This window comes from Centrocercus urophasianus, unplaced genomic scaffold, assembly GCF_019232065.1.
Source record: "Centrocercus urophasianus isolate 14NV4802_14NV808 unplaced genomic scaffold, USGS_Curo_1.0 seq_73, whole genome shotgun sequence".
Lineage (NCBI taxonomy): Eukaryota > Metazoa > Chordata > Aves > Galliformes > Phasianidae > Centrocercus > Centrocercus urophasianus.
Genome location: NW_024885344.1, coordinates 1,186,302 through 1,199,689, shown reverse-complemented (window position 1 = coordinate 1,199,689; position 13,388 = coordinate 1,186,302). Strand labels below are relative to the sequence as shown.

Sequence of the window (13,388 nt, the reverse complement as noted above, 5' to 3'; positions counted from 1 at the left end):
TTGGCCTGAGAAGAAGAACATAATCCTCATACTTATCCCCCAGAACAGAAAACATGCTTGAAGGACAGTGACTGGGGAGGATGTTAGCTCAGCGTTAGTCACGTTGACTCTAAGCTGACAACAGTAGCAGAAAAGCAGCCAGAAACACGAGATTCAGCAGAGACCCAGCACAGAGCAATACATCAGAGTGCCAAGAAGCCAACTAGTCATGCAGCGTGTGATCTGCTTGCAGACTCCTTATTACATGTGATGAAAGACGAGCAGAAGAGAGTTTGACTCTCGGAGCCTGGGCTGACTTTGCTGTATTGTGTATCTAAAGGTGGAAAAAAGGTCTGTATTTGCTGAGCTCTCTTGATATAAACTATGCTGGTAGGCAGTAAGTAGTATAGTTGGTTTTTTTTAAATTTTATTTCAGATGATCATTTTCATTACTTTTCCCCCTTGGGATGAGGTGATCTATCAGATTTCTAGTATTGAGACAGACAGCCCTCGGGCTCACGCATTCTCCATCTCATGCAGAGTGCATCCAACCACAGAATCACAGAATGGCCAGGGTTGGAAGGGACCTCAAGGATCATGAATCTCCAACCCCCTGCCACATGCAGGGCCACCAACCTCCCCATTTCACACTAGACCAGGCTGCCCAGGGCCCCATCCAACCTGGCCTTGAACACCTCCAGGGACAGGGCATCCACAGCCTCTCTGTGCAGCCTGTTCCAGCACCTCGCCACTCTCTCTGTAAAGAATTTCCCCCTGACATCCAACCTAAATCTCCCCTCCCTCAACTTAAAACCATTTCCCCTTGTCCTGCTGTTATCTACCCTTTCAAAGAGTTGATTCCCTTCCTGTTTGTAGGCTCCCTTTAGGTACTGAAAGGCTGCCATGAGGTCACCCCGCAGCCTTCTTTTCTCCAGGCTGAACAAGCCCAGCTCCCTCAGCCTGTCTTCATAGGGGAGGTGCTGCAGTCCCCTGATCATCTTGGTGGCTCTCCTCTGGACCCTCTCCAACAGCTCCCTGTCTTTCTTGTACTGAGGGCTCCAGATCTGGGCACAGTACTGCAGATGGGGCCTCACAAGAGCAGAGTGGAGGGGGACAATCACCTCCCTGTCCCTGCTGGCCACCTCTCTTCAGATGGAGCCCAGGACACCATTTACCTTCCAAGCTGCAAGGGCACATTGCTGGCTCATGTTAAGTTTTTCATTTATCAAGACCTGCACACAAAATGCAGGGTCACCCAGCACGCGTGTACAAAGACTTCAGGTATGCTTCAGGGGCAGATTGAGGGGCACATTCAATATACACACACCAGTGGAGAAGCACAAACGCAGAGCCCATCAGACACGCTGCCTTCCCGCAGCCATTCTCGGCAGCGCCCACACGGAGGAGCTGCTGCCTTAGGAATGAATGCCAGCCGGGCGGCTGGTGTAACTTTCTGGGAGGCTCTGGAGTTCAAGGAGCATCTCTCAGATGCAGGGTCTGATTTTTGGGTGGTCCTGTGTGGAGCCCGATGGTCTTTATGGGTCCCCTTCTAACTAGGGATATTCAACGATTCTATTAATATATAATGTCTCAGATCCAGGGCTTCACACTGATGAATAAAACCCGCTCTTGCTCTTATACTCCAACACTGTGATACTAAGATCCCCAAACAGCCGAGGGAAGCGAGCTGCTAACACCACGCCACTCTCAAAATGGCGAGTGCGCCACTCTCAAGATGGCGGGGGAAGGAGGGCGACCCCATGGCAACACCGGCGCGAGCGGAGGGGGCGGGGCCTGGCTGTGCGCTTCCGGTCGGCTCCGGCGGCGACGCGTCAGCGGGCTGAAGGTGGTACGGCCGCGCGCCGGGCTGTCACTTCCGGTGAGCCTCGGGACCACCAGGTCGCCCTTCGCGCCGCCGTTGCCCTGGCAACGCCGTCGGGCCCGGGCCCGGCTGAGGCGACGAGGGGTACTCGAGGCGTGAGGTCATCGGAACGGTGACGACAGCAGCGGCGCCGCGCGTGGGGCGCGGGGGGAGTCGGCCCGGCCGCCGTCAAAGGTCTCGGCTTTGATGTGGGGCGGGCGGCGGCAGCGTGACCGAGCCCGGGGCAGCGAGCGGGGCCTGAGCCTGCTAACACGAGAAAAGCGGGCGGGGAGAGCGGGGCCTTCTGCATGCGATAGGCATCGGGGTTGACGTCAGTTGCTAGGAAACCGAGAACAAAGCTGGAGGGTCCGCGGGGAGCGGGCCGTGGGCTGCCAACGGTTGTAGTGCTGCACCTGGGGCGCGGTGGAGCAGAGCATGCAGGGACCTGGCATCTCTCTCATCTCCAGTATCAGGGCAGGGCGCGATTTGCCATTCAGAAATAGAGGGGGTGGGAGTTGAAGTTGGTGCCCGTGGTCACCTGCAGAGACCGTAGCCTTACGGGGTTTTTGCTCTGTCCTTTCTTGCCAGGGAGTTTGCAACAAGTACTTTCAGACAATCAGGTTCCAGTTAGCGAAAACGATGTTTGCGGATTTGGATTATGATATTGAGGAAGATAAGCTGTGAGTATGGCCCTCATCTGGTTTTTGTTTTGTTTTGTTTTTCTAACAATATACAAATAGTCTTCTCAGCTCAAACCAAATGGCAGCAGATTTCTCTGTTGCTGACAAGGCCAGAAAGATCTGGACAGGCTTGAGCAGTACACCCACAAGAACCTCATGAGATTCTTGGCCAAGTGCATGGTCTGGCACCTGGGTCATGGCAACTCCCACTACCAGTACAGGCTGGGAGATGTAAGAATGGAGCACAGCCCTGCTGAAGAGGATTTGAGGACACTTGTGGGTGGTGAGCCAGCAATGTGCCCTCACAGCCCAGAGAGCCAACTGTGTCCTGGGCTGCATCCAAAGCAGTATGGTCAGCAGGGAGAGGGAGGTGATCCTGCTCTGTTCTGTGTGACCTCTCCTGTAGTACTGTGTCCAAATGTGGAACCCACAGTACAGGAGACGTGGACCAGTTAGAGCACATGCAGAGGAGGGCCACAGAAATGATCCAAGGGATGGAACATCTACTCTATGAGAGTAGAAGTTGAGAGAGCTGGAACTGTTCAGCCTGGAGAAGGCTCCAGGGAGACCAGTGAGCAGCCTTTCAGCATCTAGAGGGAGACTGTAAGAAAAAAGGGGACAGACTCTTTAACAGGGTTCCTTGCAATGGTACAGGGGGAAATGGTTTCAGACTAGAAGAGAGATTTAGACTGTATGTAGACTTATTTTACAGTAAGTGTACTGAAGTTCCAGTAAGGAACAGGTTGCCTGGGGTGTGGATGCTTCATCCTTGGAGATATGCCAGGTCAGGCTGGAGGGGCTCTGAGCATCTTGATCTAGATGTAGGCATCTCTGTCCATTGTAGGGGGTTTGTCTAGATGGCTTTTAAGGCTCCCTTCCAACAAACAGTTCTGATTCTAAAACGTGCTAAAGGGTCAGGCTCACTTATCAGTTCTGGCTTCCTGCTGCCTTGGGAAATGGGGATGAGATCGATGTGATAGTGAGCAGATAAGAGGGCTTTGTGTCTCTCTCCAAGGACTGCTCTGAGCTTCTTGTTGCAAGGTAGTCCTAGCAGATCCTCAGTAAATTAATGACCTTAGCTGGAGGAAGAAAAAAGTTTATAATGGAAGACAGTAAGAGGCAGCAGTAAGTGGAAGAAAACCTCTGGAGCCTATGGGTTTGTAAGGAGCACTGGAATTTTTTGAACAAGAAAAAGGTATTATGAAATCAGCAGTTTCTTTGACATGGAGTCTCATTTATGTTGCACATACTTATCTCTCACTCCAGCACAAAGACCAGCTCAAACACTGTCTAAAACAAAGCAGTGTTCTCTCTGCATCTCTCCGTCCTTCGCTCCATGCGCGCTGTCTCAAAAACAGCAGCTCAGAGTGTCTTTGTGTTGTCATGTGCTTATAGACCCTGTGGCAGAGATAATGTGCTTAATTAAAATGTACAGTGTCTATCGTGTTCCGTTTTTATTGTCACAGATACCACAGTTGTTTTGTACAGGTACAGCTCTGTCTGCTGTGTTCAGTTTTCCATTACCTCCTTTCTCATTCTAGAGGGATCCCCACTGTACCTGGAACAGTGACCCTGAAGAAGGACTCCCAGAACCTGATTGGGATCAGCATTGGGGGAGGAGCACAATACTGCCCCTGTCTCTATATTGTCCAGGTGGGCACCTGCGGAGGAAGAGTAAATGAAAGGGCATTGGCCTGAGAGGTGAAGCCATGGAGAGCCCCGTGCTATTTGTTTCTCTCAAAGTTTGAGAAATTTCACTTAACAGTAGATAAGATTTCCTTACCCCAGCATCTAGTATGCATGGAAGAATAACATGAAGACTTCTGAGATTATTCTTCTTGGAGAGCATGTTAGAATTCAGAGGGGAACAGTGTTGACACTTCTAAGTCCTGTGCATGAAAAGGCATGTCTTGAAGACAAAAAACTCCTGAGAGAGCAAGATGATCATCCCAGCTCAGAATTAGGAGAAAAATTGATGCTTCACCATGAACTGTACGTAGATACAACCAAGTTAAGTAGGAGAAATATAGCTGCCAGGTGTTTGTTCTTCAGCCCTGCACCGTTCTTTTTCATTCTTCTGATTCCAGACTGCTTGTGCTTCTTCTCCCCTTCTCTAGGTATTTGATAACACTCCAGCAGCCTTAGATGGGACCGTGGCAGCGGGCGATGAAATCACAGGGGTCAATGGCAAGTCTGTCAAAGGGAAGACCAAGGTGGAAGTTGCCAAGATGATACAGATGGTAAAGGTGAGAGGTAGGAGGGGGAGCTTCTGGGTCGTCGTTTACACTGTATTGTCCATCAGTGAAGGAAAGCTGCAGTCACTTGCTTCCAGCGCAGCAGCTTTGAATTTGCTTTTCCTACAGGGAGAAGTGACAATTCACTACAACAAACTTCAGGCTGACCCAAAGCAGGGCAAGTCTTTGGATATCGGTAAGATGTAGTGATTTCTGTCTCCCTACAGTGTTAAAGCAACATGGAGGGCTGAAAGATTGGTCACAGGTGGAACAGAAGTACTGTTCTCTTTCCATTCTTCCTCCTAGCTCAAACATTTTCAATTTGAAACTGTCAAAGAGAATAAGGTTTAAAAAAAAATCCTTCCTTGCCTTTTTGAAGTAGTCTTGAGAATTAAATCAAAGCTTGGCTGTTGTTGCAGCATGGTTTCCTTTCTGTGTTGCATTGAGCAACGATAGCAAAACTCAATTAGATAGTCATTTGATCTGTTTATTTTTACTGTGTGCATTATGCTGACCTGTTGAGATTTTTCAGCTGAATGCTGAAATGTCTGTTGAAAGACACTGAGTTCTGTTCCTCAGCTCTTAGAACTGTGATGAAGTACCTATCTACACTGGTTTGTACAGTCATATGTTTTACAGGAAAGAGGAGAGGATTTATTTCTAGAATAAAGTATCTGTTTTGAACTATGCCCTTACAGTTGTCTCTTCTATGTGGTCTGCATTTTTCATTTTCCTAAAAGAACACAGTACTGTTGTTACTTTCATTTCTCTTAATGGTGGTTAATTTAATGTCCCAGTGAATAGATGAGGATTCCAGGAAATGCTAAGAACTTGCATGGATTTCTGGTGAAACGGAAGTGCAGTAAGAGTATGGAATATTTTCCACAGATCTTGGACGCTGCGGCTGCAGCTGACATTCTTAGGAGCTGCAGGTGCTTGACATTCCTGCCAGTTTGCCCCTAAATAAATGTAGCTGAGTCGTCTGATGCTGAAAAGGGCATAATTTGCAGAGTATGGCCACCAAAGAGAGAAATGAATGTCATCACTGGGTCTCAAAAGGGTTTAAATAAGATGTAAGTGGGCAAAAATGATTTTGAGCATTAAATCCTACTCACCTTGCTTTCAGCCTCTTATCCTAACTGCAGTTGAAGTAGTGCAGCCAATTCAATTACAAATACAATGATAGGTAGCTTATAATGAGATTTATTGGCATAGTCTTCCAAAGGAAGTGCTGGACCTCTACTGATTTAGGCATATAGGATGTGAGAACAGAACAGATGGACAAGATAAATGATGTGCTCCGCACAGCAGCTGGACTGAAGTTTCTATGGTATTCTGCTGCTCACTAGCTCAATAGTAAGTTAGACTGAGGCTAGTGAGTTTATTCAGCATCTGAGAAATGGATGAAGTGTGCTAATGTGCTTTTCGTGCCTGTAGAAATGACTCTGATCCTGGTTTGCCATTCTCTTTTGGCTTTTAGTATTGAAGAAGGTAAAGCATCGACTGGTGGAGAACATGAGCTCAGGGACAGCAGATGCCCTGGGGTTAAGCCGAGCCATCCTTTGCAATGGTGAGTATCACCCACAAGGGCATTTTCGTAAGGGAACACTTGCCTTCCTGTGCTCACCACCTTTTTTATAATTACTTACATGTCCCACTTCAGTACTTCACAGTTCTTTCCTTCTATACCTCGTTGTTGTGATTGCCTCTTCATGGGTGATGTACATTCTATCCTTGGGGCCATTTAAATGATAACTAAGATCAAATTAATTTCTAGTGGGAACCCATGTAATGAATGCTGATAGACAGTGACCTCACACTGTAAAACCTGTTTGCAGTTAATTTAAAATCTTCCCATGTTAGACTATAGGACAGGCTTTGGATCTGAGAGAAGTTTGAACCAAAGATAGGAAGCTGGTGGTTTTCCAGTCAGACATGCCTTCACCAGGTCCTGGATTTGACTATTGTAATTCAACATCCTGATTCTTGTTTACATTTAGATGGATTGGTGAAGAGATTGGAGGAGCTGGAGAGGACTGCAGAACTGTACAAAGGTAAGCTGTGTCTTTCATCAAGTACTGTGTGGGGAGGAAAGATGCCTACATTATGTTTCAGTGAAATAACTTAAATGTCTTTTTCTGTCTTCCATTACAGGCTTGACAGAACACACCAAGAGTCTTCTCAGAGCTTTCTTTGAGCTCTCCCAGACGCACAGAGGTAACAAGTGAGCAAAGGGAGCACAAGCCTTTAACTTCCAGTTTCAGGAGTTTTAGTTGATACTTCAAGTTGTGATTCCTTCACCCAAAGAAAACAAAGTGTTGCAGAAACGAAAGGGGAGGGCTGTCCTCCTGGTGTTAGCAGTCATGGTGCTAACACAGTGCCTGTGTTTCACTCAAAACATTGAAGAAATGCCCTGCCAACCTCTAGTCTGTTATACATAGCATCATCTCTTAGCTAAGTGCAAGGTTTTGGGAAGGAGTTGCAGCATTGGAAGCGTGGTTCTTCTCCAGGGCCAACCCCTTCTACCATTTGTTTGCATTTATTACCCTCGTCCAGCATTTGGAGACGTTTTTTCTGTCATTGGTGTCCGGGAGCCTCAACCAGCTGCCAGTGAAGCTTTTGTGAAATTTGCCGATGCCCATCGCAACATTGAGAAGTTTGGGATTCACCTTCTGAAGACGATTAAGCCGGTAAAGAATTTAACCGTACCAGTAAAGGGTGTGGAGAAGGAGGGTGTCTGGAAAGACAGATGACTGTATTTGAAGGTGTTGTCGTAAAGATCAGTTGTTGTGGGAAGGGCTGTCGTTGCTTTCCTTCAGAGAACTCTTCATAAAGAACCAAAGAGTTAAAGCAGGGAATATGTCAGACTTGTCCCTTTGACTTCTGCCCATGAGTATATGCCTCTTGTCGTCTACTGGGGCTGGGAGGGTGGTTTGGTCAGTGTAGTCCCTGGAGTCCTTTCCCTGATATTGGTATCCATAACTAGCATAACATAAGAGACGTCATTAGATTTAAGAGAGCTTAGCAAATTTGAGTGAGCCATCGGGATATCCATTCATTTTGATTAGCAAACAGGATATTAAATATTGATTTGAGCGCTACTTTAGGTGCTGTATTGCATGGGCAGTCTTGGTTAGTTCATCTGTGAGTCTGGGAGAGCAATTTCCAGGGCTAATTACAGATGAAACAAGTTGAATTAAAAGCAGACAAATAGAAACTAGAAGCAAGGCATGCATTTCTAGCATTGGAACCACTTACTAGCAACTGTAATGGGTCTTCTAACGATGACAATTCTGAATCAAGATCAAACATTCTTTTTCCAATGTGTTCTAGTTCAAAGAAGAGTTAACTCGAGACAGTCTCATGACCTGTGCCCATTAGAAGGTTGGACTTCATGAACTATAGTCATGCTTTTTAAACTTAGGTTTGGCAACGGGATGTTTCCCTTGCAGATGCTGACCGACTTGAACACGTATCTGAATAAAGCCATTCCTGACACAAGGCTGACTATCAAAAAATACCTGGATGTCAAGTTTGAATATTTGGTGAGCTGCTCTTAGTTCTTTAAAGCTGGTTGAAGTTACGTTTTCTAGAATCATCGGCTGAGAATCACATGCAGTCTGCACGATCACATGTGCATCCTTCCATGGTTAACATGAGAATGCTTTCTTTTGTCTTCCCCCAGTTCTTTGTCTATTGACAGATAACTCTGATTCAAACATCTCCTTTTGATCTCGCAGTTCTCACCAATAAAATGGGTGTCTCGGAATCCAGATGACTTACTTTCCATCTGACCAAATTAATTTCCATATTCATTTGTAAAGAATTCTGGTTGAATTTGTGCTCCTGAACACCCCTGAATAGCTCTACAGTCTCAGAGTCCCTGTTTTGGAGCCAGTTTGGGGCTGTATTTCTTCAGTCAAATTGGACAGCTGTCAAATTATGTTTGTGTTCGTTTAGACCATGGTTTGTTGTTTTTTCTTCCTTTTCCATTCTACTCACACCCTGCTTTCTACTCCAAAAAACAAAAATAGTGTAGGGTTGTGTAGTGCATCTTTTCTGTAATTGTCGTAATCTGTTTGCTTTTATCAGCTGAGGGAAATATTTGGAACTGCACCCTAAGGCAAGTGAAAATGGCAACTTCTCTTCCCACATCAATCCTTCCCACAGCTCATCTTTTTTTCTCTTCCTTATTTACACTTTGCCCATGGTTTCCCAGCGGTGTGTTTTCCCAAACAGTAGTTGAATGCAGGATTTTTCTCCTACTGGGTTATACTCGTATTACAGGAGCAAATACTTCATGTAAATAAGACCCTTCTCCCTCCCCCACTGTTTTCTCTAAACTTTTTCTTTTCACCTGGGGTGCTGAATCTGCTCTGATCCCACTGTGCTTTCCCCACCATCCCTAGCTGCAGCAATTGAAGGAAGGCTTGAAATGATACAACTCTGTGACTGTGAGCGGTGGTCGAATTGCTTCTAATCCTCAATATTCCCTTATCTGCTTTTTTTCTTTCTTAAATCCCGTGAAGTCTTACTGCCTGAAAGTCAAAGAGATGGATGATGAAGAGTACAGCTGCATTGTGAGTACTGTGGCATAGCAAACTGCATTCTCTGTTACTGTAGATTGTGTGTGCACACTGCCTTGTAATTGGATATGCACAGGCAAACTAGCAAATACATCCTAATAGGAACTACATCCATTTGTTCTTATCATAGTAGAACCTGGAAATCCTTAAACACTACCTAGGAAACTGACAGTAGCTCTCATGGATGCTGTGGGATGCTAGAGGGAGCAGTCCTCTTATCTGCCTCTGTGCACGGTGGTTGCCTCTCTTGGTGTTTAAGTAATATTAGCTTGGGTAAGAAGGTTTAAGGTGTTATCTTCACAGATTCCATTTGTGTCTAGTGCACAGCTTACCATTAATTCTAATTAAATCTTGCTTCTGAGAAATGGAGGGTTAGCTTCTCAGCAAAAAAGAAATGCATATGAAAGCTCCATTTGTTATTGAAGAAATGGATTAAAGGATCTCTTTTAAGAATATTTTTTTCCTAAAAATAAGTAATGTGAAGCCAGAAGGTTTCAAAAAAAAACCAAACCAAAACCAACCCCCATTGACATTCTCCAGTAACAGTTTGCTGCCTGTTTTAAACTTTCACATCTGTCATCCTTAGCAGCTCTGTTTAAGATAGCTAAAAGTGCTCCCCACATACCCAGTTTCCCTGCATAAAAGCAAGATCTGTTTTATTCTAGGCATTTTTTTTCAGAGGAGGGATTTGATTTTTATTGTGATTCCTACATTGCCATGCCAGGAATGAATAAAACGTTCCTAACACAGCTTTTAATTACAGCTCTGGTGCTAGTTGGGAAGGGAAGAGTCCCAGTCTTGGTCAGCAGAGTAACATCTCTGGGTTTTGGCATACTTAGTGTGCATTATGAAGCCATAGTCAGTAACATGGATTTTTATGTTAGATTTGCAGGTGCAAGAGAAGAATGTTGTTTAGCTGACAAACCTAACACCTTTCCCTCCAAACTATTTTGTGGAACAGTGTGTGGGCCCATCCCTAATGGATCAAATGTTGTGATGGGATGGTTGTAGAAAGCACAGAATTCCCTGTAGAGACATACACCACATTATGCAGTCCGTACAGAATACAACTTGCACCGAAGCTCAGAGTTTGCTGTGTGATTAATGTAAATTAATACATCCCTCAGGCCCTAGGCTTGCTTTTTTATGGTATCTGTCATAATAGTTCAGTTACAAAGCCCTTCCACTTCTCTCTGCTGACTCGGAAGGTGCTTGTTCTGTTTTCTTTGTTTTATAGTGGCACCCTTCTTTACTGTGGCTGGTGCATATTTGGTCTTGAGAATGGCCACGATGACTGCCAGCTTGCTGTTGTGGCTGCTTTCACAGTCTTTCATGCTTCTTGACTGCAGTTGGGCTGTAATACCCGAGGTCACTGCAAGTCTGTATTGGTATGCAAACCGTGTGTTCAGGCAGTGCTGTGGGAGTCTCTGAAACGGTGCTGTGTTTTGGCAGGCTCTGGGTGAGCCCCTCTACCGGGTCAGCACTGGGAACTACGAGTACCGCCTTATCCTGCGTTGCCGCCAGGAGGCTCGCACACGTTTTGCCAAGATGAGGAAAGATGTGCTAGAGAAAATAGAGCTCCTAGACCAGAAACATGGTGAGTACCACTGCTGTGTCCAGCACCTGGAAGGCTCGGGCATATGTGAGGCATTTGTGGCTTCAGGCTTCGTGCTCTTCATTCATCTTAACGGTCTATGCTGAAGAACCTTTTGTTGGCCTCGAGTTGACCAGGGAAGGGAGATTCAGGGTGGATGTTAGGAAAAATTTGTTCCTTGAAGGAGTGGATAGGCTCTAGCACAGGCTGCCCAGGGTGGTGATGGAGTCACCTGGAGGTGTTCCAGGAATGTTTATGTGTTGTACTAAGGGAGACATGTTTTAGTGGAGAAATACTGGTGGTAGGTGAATGGTTGGACTGGATGACCTTGGAAATCTTTTCCAACCTTGGTGGTTCTGTGGTTGACTATGCCTGAGATATCTGTGCTCAGGCACCGCATGGGACTAACGAGTGGGAGTCTGTATCACCTGCTGGTGAGGGAATGTTGATCACAGCCTCGGCACCTTTTGGGAAGGGGTTTCACCTGATTTGTTCCCAACGTGTTTCCATTGCAGTGCAAGACATCGTGTTCCAGCTCCAGCGTTTTGTCTCCACAATGTCAAAGTACTATGACGACTGCTATGCTGTGCTCCGAGACGCGGATGTCTTTCCCATTGAGGTGGACCTTGCCCGCACTACTCTGAACTATGGGCAGAAGGACACGTACACAGATGGGGCAGAAGAAGAAGAAGGAGAAGGAAGTGAGAGAGAGAGTAGTGGGAAGGAGGATGCAAATGGTGAAAAGCTCATTGATGATGCCTGAATGTGCCAGTATGGCACGGAGAAAATGACTTTGCAGACTGTTATGAAAACATGTATTTTACATGGCGATTCATCCTTCATGATTGTCTGTGTTGTCCAGCCTGGGATTCCTCCTCTGTTCTGGGTGGCAGTAGCTGGTTGGACTGGGACCGACCTCTGCATTCCTCTCTTCATTTGCTTGCTTGCCTGGATATTCCTTTTTCCCTGTTCCTGTTTCCCTGAGTTCTGTTGCCCAACTTAGATGCTGAGTTGTGGGGAAGAGAATCTCCTCCCACATCACCATGTGACTCCATGCGCACAGCTGAGCGTGCAGGATGCACCATTTTTCTCTGGCATGTGGAAGGCTGCTGAACATTTGGAGATAACTATAAATGGAACAACAGTCTCCTCCTGTCCTCCCTTGTGCCACTGGAAAAAGCACCAGCATTGTTTTCTTCACCTCACTGCTTGCTGTCTTCATGCTTCAAGCTTTAGCTTATTTCAGTCTTCCTCTCTTTTTTTCCTGGAGCACATCCCGTGAGCTCTGGGACAGGTTTTTTTTAGGATGATCACTCCCAACTCTCTCCAGCACCACTTTGAAGAAATAAGAGCAAGTCAGAGCTGATGTCTAGAACTAGTGGTGGTACATGTGATGCGTTCATCCCCTAGCCATGAGGTCTGGGGGAGAAGCTGTCCTGGAAGAGGCTGGTGGTCGACTGCTGCAAGGATCTACAAGACTATTTCCTTGGCTGCTATCCTCTCCACATTTTTCATGCTCCTGCACAGCTAGCACCATCTGTACACTCCGTAGCTATACCCTGGGGTTAGGGTCCTCCAATATGTAGCTCTGCCACATGTGGTAGAGAGGACCCCAGACCAGAAAGTTCTCCCAGTCAGCAGAGAGATGCTGAGGTTAACGTGTTTGTCTGAGTCAGGCTCCTGAAAGTAAGAGCAAAGCTGCATGCATTTCCTTTCTCTTGTTCTCTCATACTGCTCTTTGCAATGGATAGTAACCAAATGGGCTTCTTGAGGATGTGCAGTAAGACCTGCAAACTCCTTTCCTTGTACAGGTGCCGTGGGGAACCATCTTAGGACTGCAAAGGTGATCTATCCTTACACTTACAAGGAGAGGCAGGAAGCCCTGCAGGGAGGGGAAGATAAGGCCTGTGACAGAGACATGGTGATTCTGAGTGTGAAGTACGATTAGCATACAAAATACTGCTCTCTTCTCTACCCACCCATTCCATTCTGCCAGAAGCTAATGGCACCTTCCCCAGCACAAGGGAAGGAGGGAAAGGTGAAGCTTACTTTTCTCCTTCCACCACCCTTGTGGGCAGATCCCAGATCCAGATGACACTTCTTGCTGGCAGTGGTGTGCTGCTCAGAGGCCAGGGCTTTGACTTCTCTGTCATTACATTCTAATGGTAGTGAGAGAAGTTATTTAAAGGCATTAATTTAAGATTGAGATGTTTAGTTTGATTTGGTTTTCTCTTTTTTTTTTTTTTTTTTTTGATTTTTTTTTTTTTTTTTTTGAATTTTTTTATTTTTGGAGACTTGTTATCTCCATGGGTTCGTGGAAGAAAGTTGTCCATGGGCAAGCTGCCCTGGAAGATGTAAACGGACTCTAAGTGTACTGTTGTCTGTAATAAAAAAAAAAAATGTGATACTTTTGTTTTCTGTTGTTCCTGGCTTTGCTTTAGAGATGTGTTTGCT

At 46.0% G+C, this 13,388-nt stretch overlaps 1 protein-coding gene across 2 annotated transcripts; it reads left to right on the top strand.

Annotated features, from left to right (window-relative positions):
- Nucleotides 1–1,796: 1,796 nt before the first annotated feature.
- Nucleotides 1,797–11,769, top strand: PICK1 (protein interacting with PRKCA 1). Of its 2 annotated transcripts, none has more exons than XM_042837936.1 (13): nt 1,797–1,858; nt 2,429–2,520; nt 4,062–4,173; nt 4,638–4,766; nt 4,884–4,950; nt 6,235–6,324; nt 6,755–6,808; nt 6,909–6,971; nt 7,311–7,444; nt 8,207–8,299; nt 9,284–9,334; nt 10,793–10,937; nt 11,450–11,769. In XM_042837936.1, the coding sequence occupies exons 2-13, from the start codon at nt 2,480–2,482 to the stop codon at nt 11,695–11,697; spliced, it is 1,227 nt and encodes a 408-aa protein (XP_042693870.1). In that variant the 5' UTR covers nt 1,797–1,858; nt 2,429–2,479; the 3' UTR covers nt 11,698–11,769. The 2 variants fall into 2 exon arrangements, with proteins under 2 accessions (XP_042693870.1, XP_042693871.1); XM_042837937.1 differs by lacking the exon at nt 1,797–1,858 and adding an exon at nt 1,949–2,035.
- Nucleotides 11,770–13,388: the final 1,619 nt, after the last annotated feature.

Bases quoted from the DNA above. Each gene is read 5' to 3' on its own strand.
- PICK1 (XM_042837936.1), top strand. From the start codon at position 2,480: ATGTTTGCGGATTTGGATTATGATATTGAGGAAGATAAGCT. The intron at 8,300-9,283 runs GTGAGCTGCTCT...AATCCCGTGAAG, and splicing joins ATGTCAAGTTTGAATATTTG to TCTTACTGCCTGAAAGTCAA. The intron at 9,335-10,792 runs GTGAGTACTGTG...GTGTTTTGGCAG, and splicing joins ATGAAGAGTACAGCTGCATT to GCTCTGGGTGAGCCCCTCTA.